The following is a 22,834-nucleotide window of genomic DNA, read 5'->3' as shown; positions in this document are numbered from 1 at the left end:
CTTTCATGTTGCAGGTTGTAGTCTGACTTTACACCAGCTCAGAGCAGGTGTAAACTTCCTGCTCCAAACGCACCTTAACACCTGTTGTGTACTCTCTTCGATGATCTTGCTGGTAGTTGAGAAACGGGAATGCCTACTCTACATCTCATTAGCAATATTTGGCGGGGTCATCCGTGACGATGCTTTTTGAGGCTGCTATCGCTAGTAAACTGGTGATATGGGCTGTTTGCTCCAGCTTGTCAATGATGTGTTAAATTTATCACCATTTTGGTTGCGTTAAAGTGCCGTTAACTCGGCGATGTGTACTTGAGAATATACCCCTCAGTGTTTGAACGACTTAGGAAGTACTTGAGTGCCGCGCTGAGAGCCGCGCACCCATCGCTTTCACATGAGGGGCCAGGCTGACAGTCGCGACTCTATTTTTTTTTTTTTAAACATTCACTTTCACTAATTTACATTCGCCTCGGGGACCCCATCCCCTGAAGCATGCTGACATGTTCACTATAAAAAAACAAATGAGAAGAGGGCTGCGTCGGCCCTGGGGGTCCTTCTAGGACCCCCTGAGCAGGCTTAGGGGGTCAGGGTGTTTCTACCCTGCCACCTTCTCTTGTTTTATATCTTTGCTTCTCTGTTTTCTGGTGACTCGCTTCTACCGAGTCACAAGATGGCTGCCAACACTTCCTGGTTTAGAGTGTTGGCAGCCAATCACAGTGAAGCTCATGCTCTGGGGTTAGGTTCTGCCAAGATATCAAAACTTTTATTTTTTTAATTTATCAGCAACTACTGAACGGATTTACACCATTTAAAATAAGGTTGGTTACTGATCCATGCACTACCTTTTTGACAAATTTGGGGTAATTCCATTCAATAGTTTATTGTGTAGCCTTGCCCAAAGATTGCTATGGGAAATTTATATTTTGACTCTTATTTTTTGAATTTCTCAAAACCTACTGAACAGATTTACACCATTTAAAGAAAAGGTCGCTTTCTGAACCAAGCTCTACCTTTTTTGCCAAATTTGGAGTAATTACATTCAGCAGTTCGGGCTGTAGCCCGTCTCAAAATTTCTTATGGAAATTTACATGGGGAAACGCGTTTTGGGGCCCTCCTTTTTTCTCAGCCCCCGCTTGCCCCGCTTGACGAATCACCCCCAAACTTTCAGGATAGCAGCTGACCTCAACAGACTTTTCTTTGGAGAATTTTGCGAAGATTCGTAAAACAACGCCAAAGTTATTAGCAAATCAAAAAATGCTTTTCTAGGGAAACTAGGTTCTAACTATAACTACCTACTGGCGACCGCCAGTAGGTAATATATATATATATATATATCACTGAAAAAACCATAGGTTTCACACATGTTATAGTTAGCTGGACATTTCACTCGTAAAAAAAACATTGAAATTCCCCTGTTATAGTTAGTTCAGCTAACTATAACTCGCGCGACCGCAATCCACTGCTGATGATGTCACATATTACATCACTGTATTCACTAAGATACTGTTAATAAGTCAGTTATACAATTAATTTTACAAAAAAAAACATCCATTTAGACACTTATTTACCCATTTATTCTTCCATTAACCTTTAGATATACATATATAAAAAATATTTATTTTTCAGAAAGACACATATTCACTGGATGATGTCATCAGTGATGTCATCAGTGATGTAATTTGAGATGTCATCAGTGATGTCATGAGTGATGTCACTGACCATGTCATGAGTGATGTAATATGTAACATCATCAGCAGTGGATTGCGGTCGCACGAGTTATAGTTAGCTGAACTAACTATAACGGGGGAATTTCAATGTTTTTTTATGAGTGAAATGTCCAGCAAATTATAACATGTGTGAAACCTATGGTTTCTTCAGTGAATTTGCAAGGTTTTTTAAATGCTCATTCCTAACTATAACGTGTGTGAAACCTATGGTTTTTTAAGTGAATTTGCAAGGTTTTTTAAATGCTCTAATTTCTAACTATAACGTGTGTGAAACCTATGGTTTTTTTATTGAATTTGTAAGGTGTTTTAAATGCTAATTTATGTATGTATTATTATATTTTTTATATATTTCTTTTACAATAAACTACTTATGTATATAGTTATAGATTGACTGTATCCTGTAATATGGAATGGCTCAGCTCTTATTTTTTTAATTTGGATAAAGTTGAACAGCATAGTTAATATCTTCTATAAACTTATAAACAGTTTAAAATGTTTTTTTTTTTTAAGGGTTTTTCACCGTGCGCGCACCCCGCGATTTTTTGAAAAAAAATAAAATGTTTTTTTCACCCTTCGGGGACCTTCAGGGACACCCTGACAAAGGCTAGGGGGTCAGGAACTCTCTACCCTGCCCCTTTTCACGTTCTCCACCTTTCTTTTTCACTGCGACACACAAAATGGCGTCCGACACTTCCTGATTTCGACCGATTCGAATGTTGACTGACATCTAACCACCAATCAGAATTACGCTCGCGCACATTTGGTGCGCGCACGGTGCAAGCACCGTGCGCGCACGGTGCGCACATATAGATATTTATGTACTTTTAACTGCAATTTTCTCAGGAACTACTGAACAGATTGACACCATATATGCAAAAGGCGCATGCCTGACCTGAGGACTACCTCTTTGCCAAATTTCAAGTAATTCTGTTCAGCCGTTCGGGCTGTACCTTCGACTAAAGGTCCTATGGGAAAATGCATAGGGAAAACGTGTTTTGGGACCCCCTTTTTTCTCAGCCCCCGCTTGACGAATCACCCCGAGACTTTCAGGGTAGGAGCTGAGTGGAGTGCCCCATTAGTTTTGAAAATGTCACGAAGATAAGTCAACCGGCGCCAAAGTTATTCAAAATAGAATTTTCAGATTTCCTATGGGAACTCGGTCCTAACTATAACTATCTACTGGCGACCACCAGTAGATTATATATATATATATATATATATATATATATATATATATATATATATATATATATATATATATATATATATATATATCAATGCTCATGAGGTTTGCCACACAAGCAGGAAGCACTCGGACAACAGGTAAGGTTAACCTCACAACCTTTAATCTTCGGTACAGGCGAACTTGGCACGCAAGAAAACGAACAGTCCCAACGCTTTGCCTTACGCGTTTCGAGTTAAATCTCTTCTTCAGAGGCTGGACGTTGATGGTTGCAATTGCGGACACTCTCCCACCATTTTATTGGCACTATGACACGCCCCTCGATGGGCCGCCCAGATGAGTTCCATGCTTGCTGCCTTATGGGAAAGAGAGTCCACTTATTTCGCCGTGAATCGGTGCTTACTTGTCTGTCGTTTATTCAGGCTCTGGATGAGCCCCTCGCTTGCCTGTTCGTCTTAATCCACAACCTGTTGCCCCACATGAGGACGGGTGAAGCCAGGTCCCCTGTGGCCCCTAATCATCGTAGGGTGGTGCATTCCTAGCGGCTGGGCTGCCGCCTATAGATCAATGCTCTTGAGGTTTGCCACACAAGCAGGAAGCACTCGGACAACAGGTAAGGTTAACCTCACAACCTTTAATCTTCGGTACAGGCGAACTTGGCACGCAAGAAAACAAACAGTCCCAACGCTTTGCCTTATGCGTTTCGAGTTATATATATATATATATATTTATATATTCTTCAAAAGCCTCCAAGCTTTAGAGATGCACTCCGCAAAGGTTTGTTCAACTGAACTTTTATTAAGTGGAAGCGGTTTCACAGACCCAATTAATCAAGTCCCTGACGCGTTTCAGTGCCTCCGGCACCTTAATCATAGGGTGGGCAAGTGGGAAACACAGTACTGGACTGCCACTATTTTACCTTTCAGGCACGTGTTCTCCAGTGAGCAGCATGCCGGGAGTAGCAGTCCCAATTCTTCCCCTCTGGTGGGGTCCGTTTTCCCACAACTAATTCTTTTGCCAATGTTTCAAATGTTTTATCGCCCTCCAGTGGGCCTCAGGTCCGTGCCGCCGCTCCCCAATAGTAAGAACCCTTGCGCTGGAACAGGCCGTAACGAATTTACAGCCACACAGACCTTGCCTCCGGTGTCAGCAGCGGTGCAACCTCCCACGGCCGGAGCCGCCGTGCGTCAACATTCTTCAAAAGCCTCCAAGCTTTAGAGATGCACTCCGCAAAGGTTTGTTCAACTGAACTTTTATTAAGTGGAAGCGGTTTCACAGACCCAATTAATCAAGTCCCTGACGCGTTTCAGTGCCTCCGGCACCTTAATCATAGGGTGGGCAAGTGGGAAACACAGTACTGGACTGCCACTTTACCTTTCAGGCACGTGTTCTCCAGTGAGCAGCATGCCGGGAGTAGCAGTCCCAATTCTTCCCCTCTGGTGGGGTCCGTTTTCCCACAACTAATTCTTTTGCCAATGTTTCAAATGTTTTATCGCCCTCCAGTGGGCCTCAGGTCCGTGCCGCCGCTCCCCAATAGTAAGAACCCTTGCGCTGGAACAGGCCGTAACGAATTTACAGCCACACAGACCTTGCCTCCGGTGTCAGCAGCGGTGCAACCTCCCACGGCCGGAGCCGCCGTGCGTCAACATTCTTCAAAAGCCTCCAAGTGGGAAACACAGTACTGGACTGCCAGCTCCGGCCGTGGGAGGTTGCACCGCTGCTGACACCGGAGGCAAGGTCTGTGTGGCTGTAAATTCGTTACGGCCTGTTCCAGCGCAAGGGTTCTTACTATTGGGGAGCGGCGGCACGGACCTGAGGCCCACTGGAGGGCGATAAAACATTTGAAACATTGGCAAAAGAATTAGTTGTGGGAAAACGGACCCCACCAGAGGGGAAGAATTGGGACTGCTACTCCCGGCATGCTGCTCACTGGAGAACACGTGCCTGAAAGGTAAAATACGTGGCAGTCCAGTACTGTGTTTCCCACTTGCCCACCCTATGATTAAGGTGCCGGAGGCACTGAAACGCGTCAGGGACTTGATTAATTGGGTCTATGAAACCGCTTCCACTTAATAAAAGTTCAGTTGAACAAACCTTTGCGGAGTGCATCTCTAAAGCTTGGAGGCTTTTGAAGAATGTTGACGCACGGCGGCTCCGGCCGTGGGAGGTTGCACCGCTGCTGACACCGGAGGCAAGGTCTGTGTGGCTGTAAATTCGTTACGGCCTGTTCCAGCGCAAGGGTTCTTACTATTGGGGAGCGGCGGCACGGACCTGAGGCCCACTGGAGGGCGATAAAACATTTGAAACATTGGCAAAAGAATTAGTTGTGGGAAAACGGACCCCACCAGAGGGGAAGAATTGGGACTGCTACTCCCGGCATGCTGCTCACTGGAGAACACGTGCCTGAAAGGTAAAATACGTGGCAGTCCAGTACTGTGTTTCCCACTTGCCCACCCTATGATTAAGGTGCCGGAGGCACTGAAACGCGTCAGGGACTTGATTAATTGGGTCTGTGAAACCGCTTCCACTTAATAAAAGTTCAGTTGAACAAACCTTTGCGGAGTGCATCTCTAAAGCTTGGAGGCTTTTGAAGAATATATTTATATATATATATATATCACAGACTTCATCTGAAAACATCCACATGGAACAGGACAGACAAACGCGGACCCAAAAGTTCTTCGTGCAGACATATTTATTTGTTACTAAGTGTGGGCGTAGAGCTCCACTCCGCCCGCGGAGTGTGCGTAGTGCTGCCTACTTTGTGGTCCACGAAGTAGGCATAGCAGGCAGGCTACGTACACGCCACGGCGGAGCAGAGTTGCCCGCCACCCACCTCCCGCCCGCCCTCATTTTCAAATCACTTAAAATGTTTAAAAGTAAGGAAAATTACTTACCTGAACTGCGGCGTCCCGGGGCTCCCTCTTCCTGCTCTATCGCCGACGTCTTCCTCACAAAAGCGCATGCGCATGCTCATTTGTGAGGAAGAAGTTGCCGATGAAGCAGGAAGAGGGAGCCCCGGACGCTGCAGCTCAGGTAAGTCATTTTCCTTACTTTACTTAAACATTTTAAGTGATTTTAAAAGAGGGCGGGAGGGAGGCGGGCGGCTACGCGGAGTGCACGAGTGTGCGTAGATTTGGCCCCACTACGTGATGCTCCGCATAGCCCCACTATGCCCACTATGCCCAGGGTTACCCTGCATCGCTGCCATGACGCGTTTCAGCCCCACCTGGGCCTTGATCACATGACGCGTTGCATATTTTTTTACCAATATTTAAAGTGCCAGTGCAAATTAGAAACAGTTGTTCGAGTAAAAGACATTGATGTATTTTATGAGAAACTGCTTTTAAAATTGGAAAATTGTTTAAATAGCGTTGCACATATGTTTTAGATCCAGAGCTGTGTTCAATGCTCCCAGGGCTGGTGACTTCCAAGTAGGTTACCATTCTAGTTGCTGGCACGATCGCGCTAGAGCCTCCCCACATGACCACGCTCATTCGACCTCATTAGGAGACGATGACGCGACCGCGCAGTGGGTGCACCTAAGGCAAGCCCGTCCGCGCCTGTCCACGCCCAGCCGGGACCAGGTGCCCGGATCCCAGCCGGTTTTAATAATTCAAGGCTTGCCTATTCACGTGACCAACTCATATATTTTAAAGAAGAACTTAATAGTAAGTGTAAACATTCTATCTGCTGTGAGCATTACCCTTTATAATGTTCTAGCTGTGACTTTGGAATTAGCTCTCCTTCATGTAGGTCTGAGCTTTCAGGGGAGGAAAGGGAACTTAAAATGCTCTTACTTAATTGTCGCTCCCTCCCCAAACACGCTGTGGCAATCCACATTCTACTGGAAGATGAAAAACCTAATATTTTATTCCTTACAGAAACTTGGTTAGATAAAGATATAGACTATGCCATTATACAAACTCCACCACCCCATTACATGAGGCAAGAACGAGATGTCGGTTGGGAAGGGGGCATTGCCATTATCTAAAAGGAGGAATTTAAATGCCGTATCTCGAATAACTCTATCCCTAACTGTGAAAGTATCTTATTTTCGATCTGGTTATCTCCTGTCACCACCCTTTCGGGTATTTTACATTACCGCCCCCCAGGCCCTACTGGCCCATTCTGTCAGGCTTTGACGGAAAGCGTAGCTAATCTGGCTAGCTCCCTACTTAATTTCACAGTATTGGGAGATTTTAACATACATTTTGATAAAGTTAAAATCCCCCAAATAGTAGATTTTGTTGAGGGGCTAGCGGCCTTTAAGTTTAGTCAAAAAGTTCTAGGGCCAACACACAATAAAAGTCATCTATTAGATTCTATCTTCTCTAACATTCAATCTTTGACTGCTTCTCAACCTATCCCCTTACCTTGGTCCGATCATTTCCTGCTCCTATTTACGTGGGTCAGGCAGGAAATAAGTCCTCCGGCCAAGAAAACAAATAAATTGATTCGGACCTGGTCTACTCTTCCATGGAATGTGTGGGAGAATGAACTGGAAATCACAGGACCTACACCTCACTCTAATCCCACAATGGCCAATGACTCCTTTAATAGCTAGCTAGAGACCTCGTTAGATATTATTCTCCCCAAAAAAGAGATACAGATAAAAACTGGATCCAAGAAAAACCCCTGGTATTCTCCGGGACTCCGGAAGCTTAAGCAAGAGTGTAAAGTTTTGAAAAGGAAGTGGAGAAAAGATTTTTTATCTTGTAATAAAGCTAAATATAGAGAAGCTTTTAAACACTACAAATCAGAAATAAAATCTGCACAAAGTTGGTACTATCAGGAGAAAATAGCTTCAGCGGTGAACTCTCCGCGTGATATTTTTTCGAATGCTAAATCACTTCTGACTCCTCCTGCTCTGATCATAGACAACCTTCAATCGCGGTGTAATCAGCTAGCGGAATTCTTCTCAGCGAAGATACAAACTATTTTTAAATCTTTGGGTAACCACCTTGGTTCTGTACCTTCTGCCTCACCCTGGTTCTGACCCATTTGTCTGCCTTCTTTCACAATTCTTGGGGAGAGGTCAGATCAGAGTCTACCAGGTACTGGTGCAACAGCTAATTTTGACAGTTATTAAGAATCTGCTCCCTCATTATCAGATTGTACAATCCTTTGAAGTCACACACTTTACTGCCCAATAACCAACCTTCCAGAGCCTTAGTAGCACAGTCAACAAAGTCAACCCAGACTTGATTTTGTGCTTTTTGGGTGTCTCTGAACTTTAACCTGTATTGTTCAGTGGTTAGGCCAAACCCATCTATTAGAGCACTTTTCAAGTCTTTGTAGTCATCAGCATCCTCTTCTCTTACAGTGAGGAGCTTGTCTCTACCATTGTCTGCAAAAGGAGAGCCATGAGATTGCTGCCCACTGACCTTGAGGGACCTTCTGCACTTTACAGGTCCTCTCCAAGGCAGTTATCTATTTGTGGATGTCATCCCCACTCTGGTAGGGAGGGACAATCTTACTTAGGTTTCTATGGTCATAAGACCTCTCCCTATCTCTAGGGAAATTGCTGCCACCAAAGGACTCTAGTCCCTCCTTTTTACTAGCTCTGCAGAGCTCCAGGTCCTCCCTGTCTAAGGCCATCTGCTGCTTTCTGAGGTTCACCCTGTCTTGCTCATACTTCAGCAGTCTCTCTCTCCTCTCCTGGGAGTTTTCCCTCCCTCTGTGAGAAGAAACAGAGGTCCCTATAGAGGAGTTTGACTAGATAGATCCCCTTGACAGAGATCTATCCCTTCTAGCCCTGTTGTCAGGCCTACCTGGAGGAATAAAGGATGGAGCATTATTGTCATCCTCCTCATCCTCATCCAGGAGATCTGTGTTCACCAGAGTCTGGTCATTGTCACCAGTCTGGTCAGCATTAGAGGTAGGGTCAGGGGAATTGTTACCCCTAGGCCCACCCTCACCTGCTGCCCCACCCACACTGTCTACCTCTTCAGGCCCACTAGGCCCTGTGATATTATCCAGCTTAAGTATCTTTATGAGATGCTGGGTGGATGGACTTTTGCCTGTCTTCAGCTTCCTAATGGAACATAAGGCCCTAAGCTGAGCAAAGGAGAGATCCTCATATTTATAGGGAAGGAGCTCACTGGTTCCTGGTAGGGACCCACTGGTTCCTGGCTGGTTAGACATTACTAATGTGGTGTGGTGTATTGCACTACCTACACTAGTGTGGCCTACTAAACTCTCTTGAGTTGTAGAAAGGGTGTGCTATCCCTTGACACACAACTCTAAGTTCAGTAGAACCAACTGCAGCTAAACTTGATATTATATGTACCTCAGGTACCTTTAGTGGTTTTCAGTTGATCAATTCAATTGAGATTATCTGGTAAATCAATAGCAAGCTGGAATCCCACATGCTGCAGACCAATGTGAGAAGGTGGCCTGATATATGCTGTCTACTTTGTGATATTTGAGATATTTGTGGGGTATTTATAGAGCGCAGCGTTCGCTCCGGAGGGAGCATCTTGAGAACCAAACCAGGAGGATTAGATAGCTGCTTTGGAATAGTTATCCGGGAGAGTGAAAATCCAGGTTTTAAGATGTTTTATAAAAGGTTTTTCCTGGGTGATTTGTCTGAGGGTTTTGGGCAGTTTGTTCCAGGCTTTGGTAGCAAGGAAACTGAGGGTCTTTCCACCTTTGGTTATCAAATTGTATTTGGGAGGAATAATGAGATTGTGATCAGTTGAGCGAAGGTGGCGGCTAGGGGTGTAGTGGGGAAAGCGCCTGTTAAGGTATTTAGGGCCTGTTTTGTTGTAGGCCCGGAAGGCTATGATCAAAATTTTAAAGAGAATTCTTTTGTGAAGGGGTAGCCAGTGGAGGGATTGAAGCGCTGCGGTGATGGAAGATCTGCGGGGTAGTCCAAGGACTAAACGCGCGGCTGTATGTAGTACGCTCTGTAGTTTCATGATCGTGCTCTTTTTTGCCCCTGCGAGCAGGCCATTACAGTAATCCAGGCGTGAGATTATGAGAGCCACTGTCACCGTTTTTCTGGCGTCGAGAGGGAGAAAGTCGAAGAACTTTCTGAGGGATTTGATCAATCCGATGCATTTGCCTGCGACAGTTCTGGCATGCTGATCAAAGGAGAGATCAGAGTCGATGATTACGCCAAGATTCCTGGCTGAAGATACTGTCTGGGGGGGGCAACTGAATTGTCTGGCCACCAGAGTGCAGGGCAGAAGGAGATGTTTTTACCGATCGGAAGGATCTCGGTTTTACTCGAGTTGCATTTTAGGTGATTGTTGTCCATCCATCGGAAGACTTCGGTCAAGCAGTGTTTAAGGTTGAGTTCTGCTTCGGTAGAATTAGCCTCTAGTGGCACAATGAGTTGAGTATCATCGGCATACGAGGTGACAGGTATGCCGAATGATTCAATCAGGGTCAGAAGGGGGATAAGGTAAATATTAAAGAGGAGGGGACTCAGGATGGACTCCTGCGGGACACCAGAGAGTACTGGCTTTTCTTTGGAGTGGAAGGGGCCCAAAGCGACAATTTGAGATCGGTCAGAGAGGAAGGATTGTATCCAAGATAGGGCGGAATCGGAGATGCCAATGTCCATGAGTCTACGGATAAGGATGGGGTGGGAGACGGTGTCAAACGCAGCCGTTAGGTCAAGAAGAATGAGAATGGAGTTTTTCCTCTGATCTTGTAAGGATTTTATGGTGTCTGACAGTTCAATTAGCGCGGTTTCGGTCGAATGTTTAGGCCGAAAGCCCGATTGTTGGGGGTGAAGAATATTGTTGTCGTCCAGGTAGCGTTTTAGCTCACTATGAACTAGTTGTTCCGATATTTTTCCCAAGGCTGGGAGCAGCGAGATCGGGCGAACGTTGGTAAGGTCTGTCGGGGGTTTGTGAGCCTTTTTCATAAGGGGTTTGACTATTCCCTTTTTCCAGCGGCTGGGTACTAAGCCTGTGCTGAGCGATGTGTTGATTAGATTGTTAATGGTCGGGTTGACCACGTCAATTAGTTGGTGAAGTATTTTGGGGGGACAAGGATCGGACGGGGAGCCCGATTTGCAAGCCAGAATGGCTTCTCTAGTTTGGTCTAATGTAACCGGGGGGAAGCTACTGAAAGGGCCGCCTTGAGGGTCCGGTGGGAGGGGTACAGGAGGAGTAGCTGGGGGGGGGGAAATTGATTTGAATAGAGGCAATTTTGTCCTCAAAGTAGTCGGAGATTTGGTCGCAGAACTTCTGAGAAGGGGGAATTTCAGGCAAAAGTGCCTTGGGTTGCGTAAATGATTTTACTATAGCGAATAGTGCCTTTTGTTTTTGGCAGGAGTTGTTGATGGCGTTTACGTAGTAGTTTTTTTTGGCCGTTTTGATTTCAGAGAGATAGTTTTTCCTTGTCGCGATATATGAGAGACGATTTGTTGCCTCGTATGTCTTTCGCCATTTACGTTCTGCCTTTTTGCATAACAAATGAGCATTGGCTAGCTCAGGTGTAAACCAAGGGGCATTTGTTTTGGTTTTACACCGGGAGGTGCGGAAGCGTGAAGGTGGGATTCTGGAAGTCATTTCCTGTGTGATCCAGTTGTGGAAGAGGTCTGCGTCGGTATCGATGTTACCAGATAGACTGGGAGCTTGAGTTGGTATTAAAGGTTTAAGGATGAGGTTATCTTGGACCTTTTTCCAGTTAATGTGGTTGTTAGGAAAGGAATTAGCTTTACTGCAGGCAGACGGGTTTGTACTCGTAATGTGGAAAGGGATTAGGGAGTGATCAGACCAGATCTGTGGCGAAGGGGGCGATATGCATAGTGAGGAAAAGTTAGTACAAACTCCGTCAAGGGTGTGACCCAGGGAGTGAGTGGGAGAAGTAACAAGTTGCCTAAAATTGAACATATCAAGGGTTTGAGTGAAGTTAATAGTTTGTGCATCGGATTTTGATTCGAGATGTAGAATAAAATCCCCTAGGAGGGTGAAGGATGGGTATCTAAGTGAAAGTTGTCCTAAGGAGTCGCTCAAGGAGTCGAGGAACTCAGTAGCATTACCGGGAGGGCAGTAGATAAGTCCACCTGAGAAAGAAGTGTGTTCGTTCAGTTTAATAGAGAAGCCTAGACCTTCTGTCTTTTTTAAGGGCTCCAAGCTGAAGGTATGACAAGGGAGGGTGTCTTTGAGTATAATTGCAACACCTCCGCCTCGGCCCTTAACTCTATCTTGCCTGAAAAGCGAGTAGCCCTGAGGTAGGGCGACAGCAATGTCAGGGTTACTGTCTGCCGTCAGCCATGTTTCCGTTATCATAAGGCAGTCAAAATTGGACTCCAAGATGAGGTCATGTATGTCTTGGTTGTGCTTGCACATTGAGCGTGCGTTGATCAGACCTCCATTGAAGGAGGGTTGGGGGGCCTGAGGGGGTGGAGCCTTTACCGAAGAAAGGGCTGAGTGTTGATCAATGGTCCAGTGGCAGGACTTGCAGCTAAATGGGCCTGGCAACATGGCTGGGTCAAGTGTGTAGGGGCAATGCTTCGTGACCTGTAGTTGACGGAGGTCGTTGGGCAGGTAAGAGATGTTGGGGGACGGACGGGCAGAGTTTCCTGCGCCTGTCGCGGTCTTGTCGCGGACGGGCGCAGACGGGCTTGTCTTTGGCGCGTCTTCGGCGCGCAGACAGCGCTCCCGCTGCGCTCGTCCGCTGCGCTTCCTTCAGTGACACATATTATAGTGTGGGGAGGTGAGGGGGCGTGGCTAGCGAGGGGGCGTGGCCTCGTAGCACGCCGTGAATGGCGGCGGCCAGAGGGCGTTAGCCCGGAGTGAGAGGGGGCAGTGCTAGTAATCAGCAGGCTCCCGGGGAATGCAAATGACACACAGGTGAGTCAGTACACACAAAGGTTACTTTTAAAAAAAAGTTTAAAACAGCTTAAAAACGTAGAGCAAGCTCCCGGCTTTCCGCCTCAGGAGTGTGGATCTACTAGTTCTAGTGGGCACCTTGTATCAGTCCAAACAACCCCTTATTGTGATAGGTTAAAGACAACCTTCATTGAAAGCTATCCTAGTGGTAGCTATGGCGAGCAGCCTTCAGGCTGTCTTGAAGGAATGTAAAGCAGCTTGTTTTACCAGTCTATAATCTCTTGAATAATCAAATGAAAGGCCAACCACACCAGGTATATATTTAAAATATATGTATTTAGGTTAACACATACCCTTCTAGTCTCTTTATGAGACTGGAGTTTGAAGTACTTAAGTTACAAGTGAGCAATCATCAGCAATAGCACAAATATACGTTTGGGCCCTAGGGGTGTACCAAACCATATACCAAAAAAGTGGTATAAGAACCACAACTGAACTAGACACAAGGCCTAGAGCCTGTAGAACCACTGGGACCCCAAGGAACCACCCAAGGTAGTGACACAGGGGACCCACGGGAACTGTATGCAGTGTGTGAACACAACCGCGGGTTCCCATTATCTTCTATGGGCAATGTCGCGGTTGGAAATTTAAAGATTAGGGACACTTACAATCGAGTCAGGACCAAACCCTTTTGGACTTAAGAAGTTCTAGGGCTAGCACCCACGGGAGCACCGGAGTACTCGAGTTACCTCACCCAGGGAAGCCGGATGCATAGGTGTCTTTTGGTGTCAGGTCGCGTCGTCGATTTCAATGGAAGCCTGCAAAGAACTGCTGCTGCCATGAAGAGGAGAAGTGTCCAAAGAGATCCAAGCCTGGATCTAGGATGGAAGGAACCTGAAAGCAGAGCGACCAATGCCCACAGAATTCGGCTGCTTCAGGTGAGTTGATGGGTGGCTTGACTCTTCAGCCACGAGGTCCAGGAAGAGTCGAGGAAGTCCACGAGCCAGATTCGAGCTGTCCCACGAAGTCTGTCGAGTGCTGCGGTGTCGGCGACCAGATTGGACCCAACAAGCCTTGGCAAGTGCAAGTCACTGTAATTCAGAGAAAGGACTGCGGTGCAGACCAGCAAGGTCTGAGGGACTCACCCTGTGAGGGTCAGTCAGGGCACGTCTGGAGCAACCAGGAAAGCCCAAGCAGAAAAGGAGTTGCCTTTGTGGGGACCTGCTAGCCAACGAGCTAGTGATCGCAAAGGAGCCTCGAGCGGTCGCACTTGAAGCTGGCCCACGGGTCACTCGTGGAGTGGAAGACAACAATCTTCGGTGCAGGATGTGCTCAAGACTGGGGCTACTCGTAGCCCAAAGCACAACTTCGAGGAGGACCAGGAAGATAGTGTTGCTACAAAAGTTCACGGTGTCCAGGGGTCACGGTTCCACGTCACGCACGATAGCCACGGGCTGCGACAAAAACAGTTGCAGCAGCATAAGCAACTAGGATTAGTAATGAGACACTTACTTTTGCAGCAGCTGCTGCCAACGAGCCAGCTCCTGCGCCTTGTAGCCGCAACGACTTGGAATGTGATGGTCCACCCCGCTGCGCCAATGACTTTCCCCTGAAGCAGCTCCGACTGTGGTCCAGGCCTCGAGTCGAGGACCGTGCCAACGCGGCATTTGATAATGGCCTCAGTGCTGCTGGACACGCAGCAGGTTGCAGTGTCTGCTGAGGCACTGTCACTGTTTTTAGCAGACGGGTTGGTGATGACGGTGTCGGCAAATTACGGTACTTAATAGTCTGATGCAATTATGCGCGGTGTGAGTACTCAGTAGAAACGGTCTGTGCAACCTCGCGGCGTGGGTGAATTAGTTACATTGTAATCTCACCTGCCTGAGCCCTGTGCGAGTTGGGCGAGCCCCCCAAACAAGCCTGCAAGTTGCTCGCGCCGGGCGCTGTCAGATTTCTGGTCGTAGTATTAATTTACAGTGCTCCTGTTTGTTTTGAGAGCCCATGACTCGTCAGGCTGACGAGCCACGCCCCAGGGAATCGCAATCACGGATTATCCGACATTGTGGCAGTTGGAGTGAGTGAGCTTGCCAGAAGCCTTAACTCTGCTGGGAGCCCCACGCTGGCTGTAGGTGCATCGAGCGCACCACGTACGGCGCACTGCCACCCTCAACAGTGAGGTGGCACTTTCAGTGACAGCTGAGACCTGCATATGCGTGGCAATGCATTTCAGTGCGGTAATGCGGAATACTACACTGAAATGCGTTAGTCTAAGGCGCGATGCGTGATGCTGCCGCTGTGTTGTTAAACTTGCTCTACACTGTTGTTAGTAAAGCACGGTGTAGGGAAGACTGTGGGCTTTTGTTTAAGTATTCATGTTAATCACAGCTCGTGAAGGGCCTGTGATTAACATGCATACTTAAACAGAAGCCCACAGTCTTCCCTGCACCGTGCTTTGCCAGTGCTTAATTTGTAAAATAATAAATGCCAGGGCCCAAAAGTACTCAGAAATCATCCACCTCCCCTATTCTGCCTTTCTATCTCCTGATCTTGGTCAAAGTATGAAATGTAAAAAAATAAGTCCCGGTGCCAAAAAATGAATGCTGGTGGAAAACACCTGCAACCACTGGCTCAAATGAAGCACTTCTTCAGTCTTTTCTGTGGATGTGACGGCATAGACATGGGTGTATAGCTCAGTGTGACTCCTGTAGGGAACTGCTCAGGTATGGGGATGCGTGCTTTGTAATGTAGAATTCTGTGCTCCCGGGCACAGACCGCAGGCATCCCTTCTGTGCTGTGCTAGAGTAGTGTGCCTGCATAGACCAGGCTTTATAACTCAGGGGAGCGCATGTTCCTGTGGAGAGCTGTCTGGGTAGGGGCTGCTTACTACATAGTGAAGAACCCTGTGCTTCCTGACACAGATTGCAGGGCACCTCTCCCGTGTGCCCAGGTGAAGTGGTGTACACAGATATCCTGCTGTGCTAGATTGTCTCTTCTCCGGCTGTCCTGTGTACATCACTGCACATACAGCGAGGCTCCAGTCCCTGTGCAGAAAGCTGTATGAGCAAGGAGTATTATTGGCACTCATCTGGGTAATGTTGGCCCAAATGATTGATTTTCTTTGTCCAAACTAATGCTAACTAAAACCAGTTTAATCTTGTAGCAAATGTCCAAGAGTGAGAACGGAAACAGTGAGGAAAGAGAGAGAGGTAGGGAAATAAAAGGAAAGGAGTGATAGGGAAGGACAGGGCCTCTAGGAGAGGTGAAAGGAAGGTAAAGGCTAATGGACAGGAGAGTTAGAAGGGCAAAATGGAGGGAGAGATAAATGGAATAAGGGGAGAGGGATGAGACAAGGCGATGATAGAAACAAAGATCACCTGTGTGATTGAAGGATCAGGGAAAACTAGAGAAAAGGAAGGAACAGTAGGAAAAGAGAAAAAACAAGTAAGGAGACGAGAGGTGAGGACAGAAGAAGAGAAAAGCAAAAAGAAGAGCACGAGGGGAGCAATGGGAGGAGACAGAGAAAAAAGGAGAAGCAAGACACATGAAAGAGAAAATGAGAGAAAAAAGGGTTGGGTTAGAAGGAGGCATAGAGTCTTTTGGGGGTCCACTGCCATTGATGTAGTATCTTAAAATAACTATCTTTCAAACGGGCCTCCCTTAACCCTCAATCATGTTCTTCTAATGGCTCCTCTGAATCCCCCTCAAAGAATTGTGTCTGTAATTGCACTTCCCTCCAATTATGAAGTGCATTTGAGGTGGCTTGCAAGAAGAGCTTAGCAATTAGAGTTGCATATAAGCCAGAACCCGTCCCACCATATTCCTTCCAGGGGAGTAGATATTGAAGAATTGGGGACTGTGGTATGTAGATAGGTCATCGGCCCAGTTTTCCACATATTGGGTGAACCAGTAGAGCATGTCTCCACTGTTGGTTTTGTGGGTTATTATGAGATTGCACTAAGTCCTGGAAGGTTCTAACTAAAGTATGTCAGTTATCCCTGTCAGCTTGCAGGCTCTCCCCATTGCCCATCTAATTTCTTCTCCCCTAATTGCATTCTGACCATTCCGTTATAATGGCATTTTCAGCTGAAGAACTGCATGTACTTCAGGCAGTCTATGGACCCTTAGCCGTTGGAGTCTTGTACTTTTCTAAACCTAAAGTGCACTTGAATGTGTAACCAATTCATGTCAAGTCATTGCAAATCTGCCTTAAGCCCCTTAACGTGGGTTGTATGTGTGGAAATGCACCGTCTTTTCAGTTTTTTAAAGAAAAAGTTTGGAGTGATATTTGGCGCTGCGCACAAGCGCGGTCTGGCTCATGGCGCACACAGCCATGGCGGCAGCGCACAGAGACCCTACACTGCCGCACACAGAGGAAAAAAATTAGAGGGAACATTGCTGATGACATATCTTTGTAGATGTGGGGTCAGCCAATCAGATCTGACCTTTAGATCTGTCAGCTCTGTGGATTATCTACAGCGTGATTCATTTACATGCATAGAATGTTAACCTTAATTTCTCAAAAACGACTGTACAGTTTTACACCAAATCACACATAGCACGCTTTCTGGACCAAGATCTAGCTTTCTGCCAAAATTGGTGTAACTTGAAAGTAGCTGTGCCTAATTTTCCTATCAAAGAGTGCAGGAGGAAAATGTGTTTTTCGACCCCTCCTTTTTCTTGGCCCTTGCTTGACAGATCACCCCAAAACTTTCCAGGATAAAGGTGAGGTGGATGAAATATTTTTGGGGTATGTTTTTGTGGAGATTCATCAAATGGCACCAAAGTTATTAGCAAACCAAAAAATCATTTTTGTATGGAAATGAGGTCCTAAATATAACTACCCAGTGGTGACTGTCAAAACTTAATTCTGGATAACTTTTCTGTTTTCCCCAATGTTATCCAACAAACTCTGAAAGAAAGAACTGTTCTCTAAAGATTTACAAATCCAAGTAGCACGGTCCTGGATGCAAAAACACTGTGTCGACTGCCTAGCAAGGATGATGTTGAACACTAGGACAAATCTAATCAAGGATTTAAAATAGCTCCTACCATCTCTAAACAACCTCAGAGCTTACAGATTCATGGAAAATGTAGATTTGCTGTCATGTCCAACATGTTGTTCATTTTCCAGAGATGCAAAGCAACACTGACATTCTGTGACCACCTGGAACTTTTCCTTCCTCAAAATGATCTTAGGGAAAGCAGGTTTAGAATACCGCATCCGCACTCCCCAAGCTACAAAAGTTGAATCACAAATCATGATGCCTGTTAAAAGATCGACTTCAGAACATCGACTACTATTATAGTGCCAATGTAAGTATATAAGACTATAGATTTACCATTTTTAAACCTACATCTACGTAACTTTTTAAAATATATAGTTGCAAATAACAGAGTTAGGAATAATATATATTTATTCAATCGATCAAAAATATGATCATTCACATTTCAAATACAGTACATTATCATTAAGAACAATATTTAAAATGTGCATCAATATAAAAACCATAAAAAAATGTTTACAATACAGTAAAACAGGCTACTAGATTTGTATTTCTTGTTTTTTTTAAATCAGTGTACATGCGTCTAACAAATACCACTTAACCTAATTAAAGTTATGTCACAAGAACAGGTTTGCTCGTTTTTAGCCTTTTCCACCACGCAAACATTAAAAACCTTGAGACAGCAAATACTAGCCAGCTTGTAGTATCTGATTTAAATATACGTATTGCTTCCAGTGGACATTTAAAAGATAAAATACGACATACAGGGGCCAGCCAAGTTTTCCTGAGTTCAGCATAAAAGGAACAACAGAAAAAAAAATGCTCGATGGTTTCGGGGGAAATATGGCATAAAGGACACAAAGGATTTACAGACATGTTTCCCCAAGAGCTCTTCCATGCATTCAAAGGAAAGGTTCCATATCTGAACTGAACATACAAGACTCAAGCCTGGGGCGGTTCAATATCATCCAAAAACCCTTCAAAGGCAAATACTCCTTTGACATGTGCCATGTGCTAACCGGTCAACCCTTTCTGAGATCATTAGATCCCAAAACCTTTTTTTATCAAGGGGGACCGTGAGTTTGGTCATAGATCCTGGATCCTCCCAGAGTTGCACCATTCCAATTTTTGAAAACCAGAGCTTGATCTTACTATACCACTTGAAATCTATACCTACCTTCATAAACACACCTTGATGAAATCTTTGTGGTTGATATTCTGCAGTCTCTATTGTTTTAGTTCAAATTTGGTTACAACCATATTCTAAGTTACTGCCTTGAAGATTAAGTGTTCCTTACCTGTTTCCATAGGATTTCTGCCAACTTCCCTCGGTTCTGCATGACGGCCCAGATAAGAAGAACTCGGATCGGATATTTGACTTTTGATGGACGCTGCCCATTAGTGTCATGTATGCCCTATTTCAGAAGAAAAAAGCACCACAGGTTGAAGTTAAACTAAAGGTTTGTGGGTCAAAATATGAAGATTATTACTCTTACTTCACTTAGTGAGCCCAGTTTACAAAAAATATAAATTAATATGGAATGTAGAGAAAGTCTAAGGGGGTCGTATTCAGCAGAATGGTACCACCACCATAAACTGGTCCAGTGTCCGCAGCCCTAATGAAGGTAGCAAGGTTGGGCATGTTTTCCCATTGGAGTCAATTTTCTTACTTTCTTTTCCCAGAGTGACAGAAGATGTTGAACCCAAGGAGTTCTAATACTTTCTAGCTGTAGAGGCAAGGCAACTAAAGAGTTTGAGGAAGAAGATTTTTGGTGGAAGAGTTAAACTCTGAAGGCATATCATTATTATCCATACACCCCTGGTGTAACAGATAAGGGTGTCAAAAAAGAGTTTATCATTCATTCTATTAAAACTATGAACATCATTATAAGTTCAGACCTTTTAACTTCAATTTAAAAAAAGTAGTTTTAATGTTCGTTTCATCATTTCTTGACTGCATTCTTCCCTTTTCAACTCTTATTTCATGACTAACATGTCACTTTATCAGGTCTAAATTCATTGCTTTTTTGCTCACCATGCCATTCCAGTTTGGACCCACCCATATGCAAATCATTCTTGACCCTGTACCCAATGGGAACAGTCCAGCCCGAACTGCCAGGCCAGGTCCTCCCTGGACTGGAAACAAGCATCCTAGGACCGGTTTCGGGGCTTCACCCCTCTTCAGCCCGGATAGGTTGATTCCAGTGGCATGGAGAGCACGAGACTCACGTCTGAGCATACCCGTACCACTCAGGATGACAAATGCAAAAAGAACTATTGATAGACAGAATGCAGAACAATGTCATACATTCACCCCAGTACAGATATCTGGGCCTAAATCCATCGTTTTTTTGCTCACTATGCCATTACAGTTTGGACCCAGCCATATGCAAATCAGTCTTGACCCTGTACCCAATGGGAACAGCCCAGCCCGAACTGCCAAGCCAGGTCCTCCCTGCACTGGAAACAAGCACCCTAGGACCGGTTTTGGGGTTTCACCCCTCTTCAGCCAGCATAGCTTGATTCCAGTGGCATGGAGAGCACAGGACTCACGTCTGAGCATACCCGTCCCACTCGGGGTGACAAATGCAAAAAGAACTATTGATGGACAGAATGCAGAACAATGTCATACGTTCACCCCAGTACAGAGATCTGGGCCTAAATCCATCATGTTTTGCTCGCCATGCCATTCCAGTTTGGACCCAGCCAAATGCAAATCAGGAGGGGGTGCGAGTGAAGGCAGGGAAGTGTTGCAGCAGTTCAGCGGGGCTCCCATGTGCGAGGGTGAGCCCCGCCTATGCTCGCAGAAGTCCAGGGTCCCAGGAGGGGGCCCAGGTGAAAAGAGAGGTGGCCGAGTCTGCCAGTAGCAGCGCGGGGATCCCGTGAGAAGAAGGGAAGCCCCGCAGACAGGAGAAGTGGACCCAGCACCAGGGAGAACGGAGAACTCAGGAGCCCGCGTGTTGCAGCCCGGTGAGTGAGGGCTGGGCGGGATGCATGGCCAGGAGCTATTTATTTCATGAGCGGACCCGCCCTTCGTGGGCCGCTCCAACGTGGTTGGCATATTTGCTTAAAGAGCCCAGTGGTGGTCTCGAGAGCCAGTGGTGCCCGTGCTTTCCTGTGTTGGCCATTTCCTTTTAGAACTATTGATGAACAGAATGCAGAACAATGTCATACATTCACCCCAGTACAGAGATATGGGCCTAAATCCATCCTTTTTTGCTCACCATGCCATTCCAGTTTGGACCCAGCCATATGCAAATCAGTCTTGACCCTGTACCCAATGGGAACAGTCCAGCCCGAACTGCCAGGCCAGGTCCTCCCTGGACTGGAAACAAGCATCCTCGGACCGGTTTCGGGGTTTCACCCCTCTTCAGCCAGCATAGCTTGATTCCAGTGGCATAGAGAGCATGGGACTCACGTCTGAGCATACTAGTCCCACTCGGGGTGACAAATGCAAAAAGAACTATTGATGGACAGAATGCAGAACAATGTCATACATTCACCAGTACAGAGATCTGGGCCTAAATCCATCATTTTTTGCTTGCCATGCCACTCCAGTTTGGACCCAGCCATATGCAAATCAGGAGGGGGTGCGGGTGAAGGCAGGGAAGTGTTGCAGCAGTTCAGCGGGGCTCCCATGTGCGAGGGTGAGCCCCGCCTATGCCCACAGAAGTCCAGGGTCCCAGGAGGGGGCCCGGGTGAAAAGAGAGGCGGCTGAGTCTGCCAGTAGCAGCGTGGGGCTCCCGAGAGAAGAAGGAAAGCCCCGCAACAGGAGAAGTGGCCCTAACACCAGGGAGACCGGAGAACTCAGGAGCCCGCGTGTTGCAGCCCGGTGAGTGAGGGCTGGGCGGGATGCATGGCCAGGAGCTATTTTTTTCATGAGCAGACCTGCCGTTGCGGGCCGCTCCAACGTGGTTGGCATATTTGCTTAAAGAGCCCAGTGGTGGTCTCGAGGGCCAGTGGTGCCCGTGCTTTCCTGTGTTGGCCATTTCCTTTTACAGTTGCCCCGCTTGACAGTGGGCAACTGCAACATTTTGGGGGCAATATTATTTAAGAGAGCCCCAGTGAGGCCCCGAATGCACAGATGTGCCAGGGCCCCTTTACTGTATTCTCAGCTTCATCGCACCTGAGTGGGCAGCTGAAACGTCGCACATTTGTTCTAAAGGCACCGGAAGTGTCCAGGCTTCATTTGATATTCGCAGCAGCGCAGCAAGTAGTGGGCAGCTGCAACGTTTGGGCTATTCTTTCTTTGGGGACATGTCTTTTGAATGAGGAGTGAGATGCACTCCTTTGCCCCATACTTTCACAGCTGCGCAGCACTTAGTGCCAGCTGCAACATTTAGGTCTGCGCAAATTGCGCACGTTTGACTTCTGCTGCATTGGCAGTGCGCCCTGACTCTTGGACATAGGGCATAAAGAGCCCCCTTTGAGATGGCCAATTAGCCAGGGGGACTGTTAGGATTGTAGGGCGCCCGGCCCCAATGAGATTTATGTGGTGCTAGGAAATGTGATTCATATAGTATAATTGACGCACCCTGTTTTATACCTCTAAATGTGTTTTTATGATTATGAGGTTGTTTTGCATATATGGTTTATGTTAGTGAGATTATGTTCCACTGAGATTATTTCCTAATGTGAGTATGCTTAGGAGGTTAGGGTCTAATGCGTTTAGACTTATGAGATGATTGCAGATTATGCTGGTGGGGTTGGTGCAGAATGTCATTCGCGCCTAATGTGATAGTGTGCATAATGTAGTTTGTTACAGGCTGATGCTGAGTACAGTGGTTACCAGTGATTACTGGTTGTACATTTATGATATGTCTTACGTTTACTAAATTCACTTTGTGATGATTCTGGCAGTGGTCCAGTTGGCCCTGTCAGGTGTACATAATCCCTTGTAGATATGACCTAGTGCCTGGTGGCACCATGTATATTATGTGAGTACTATTCTAATGTGTTATGAGAATACAAAGGCTATTTTTGATATAACCTTGTGTGGAGTTCCTTTTGTAGTGTGCCTGGGATGTTGTTGCTGTGTGCGTGCGCTAACGCTTTACACATTGCCCCTGGGATAAGCCTGACTGCTCGTGCCAAGCTACCAAGGGGGTGAGCAGGGGTTATCTTTGGCGTGTA

General features: G+C 46.3%; 1 protein-coding gene across 1 annotated transcript in view; it reads right to left on the bottom strand.

The window, feature by feature from the left end:
• The window catches only part of LOC146808503 (transient receptor potential cation channel subfamily M member 2-like), a 637,932-nt gene that overhangs the window by 544,407 nt on the left and 70,691 nt on the right, over positions 1-22,834 (bottom strand). Inside the window, exon 3 of the mRNA XM_085623963.1 lies at positions 19,000-19,116. Coding sequence (XP_085480089.1) covers positions 19,000-19,116 — 117 coding nt within the window. The remainder of the gene's footprint in view (positions 1-18,999; positions 19,117-22,834) is intronic.

Source organism: Triturus cristatus, chromosome 8 (genome assembly GCF_964204655.1).
Source record: "Triturus cristatus chromosome 8, aTriCri1.1, whole genome shotgun sequence".
Taxonomy (NCBI): domain Eukaryota; kingdom Metazoa; phylum Chordata; class Amphibia; order Caudata; family Salamandridae; genus Triturus; species Triturus cristatus.
The sequence above is the reverse complement of the archived record's forward strand: the minus strand, read 5'-3'. Positions and strand labels throughout refer to the sequence as shown.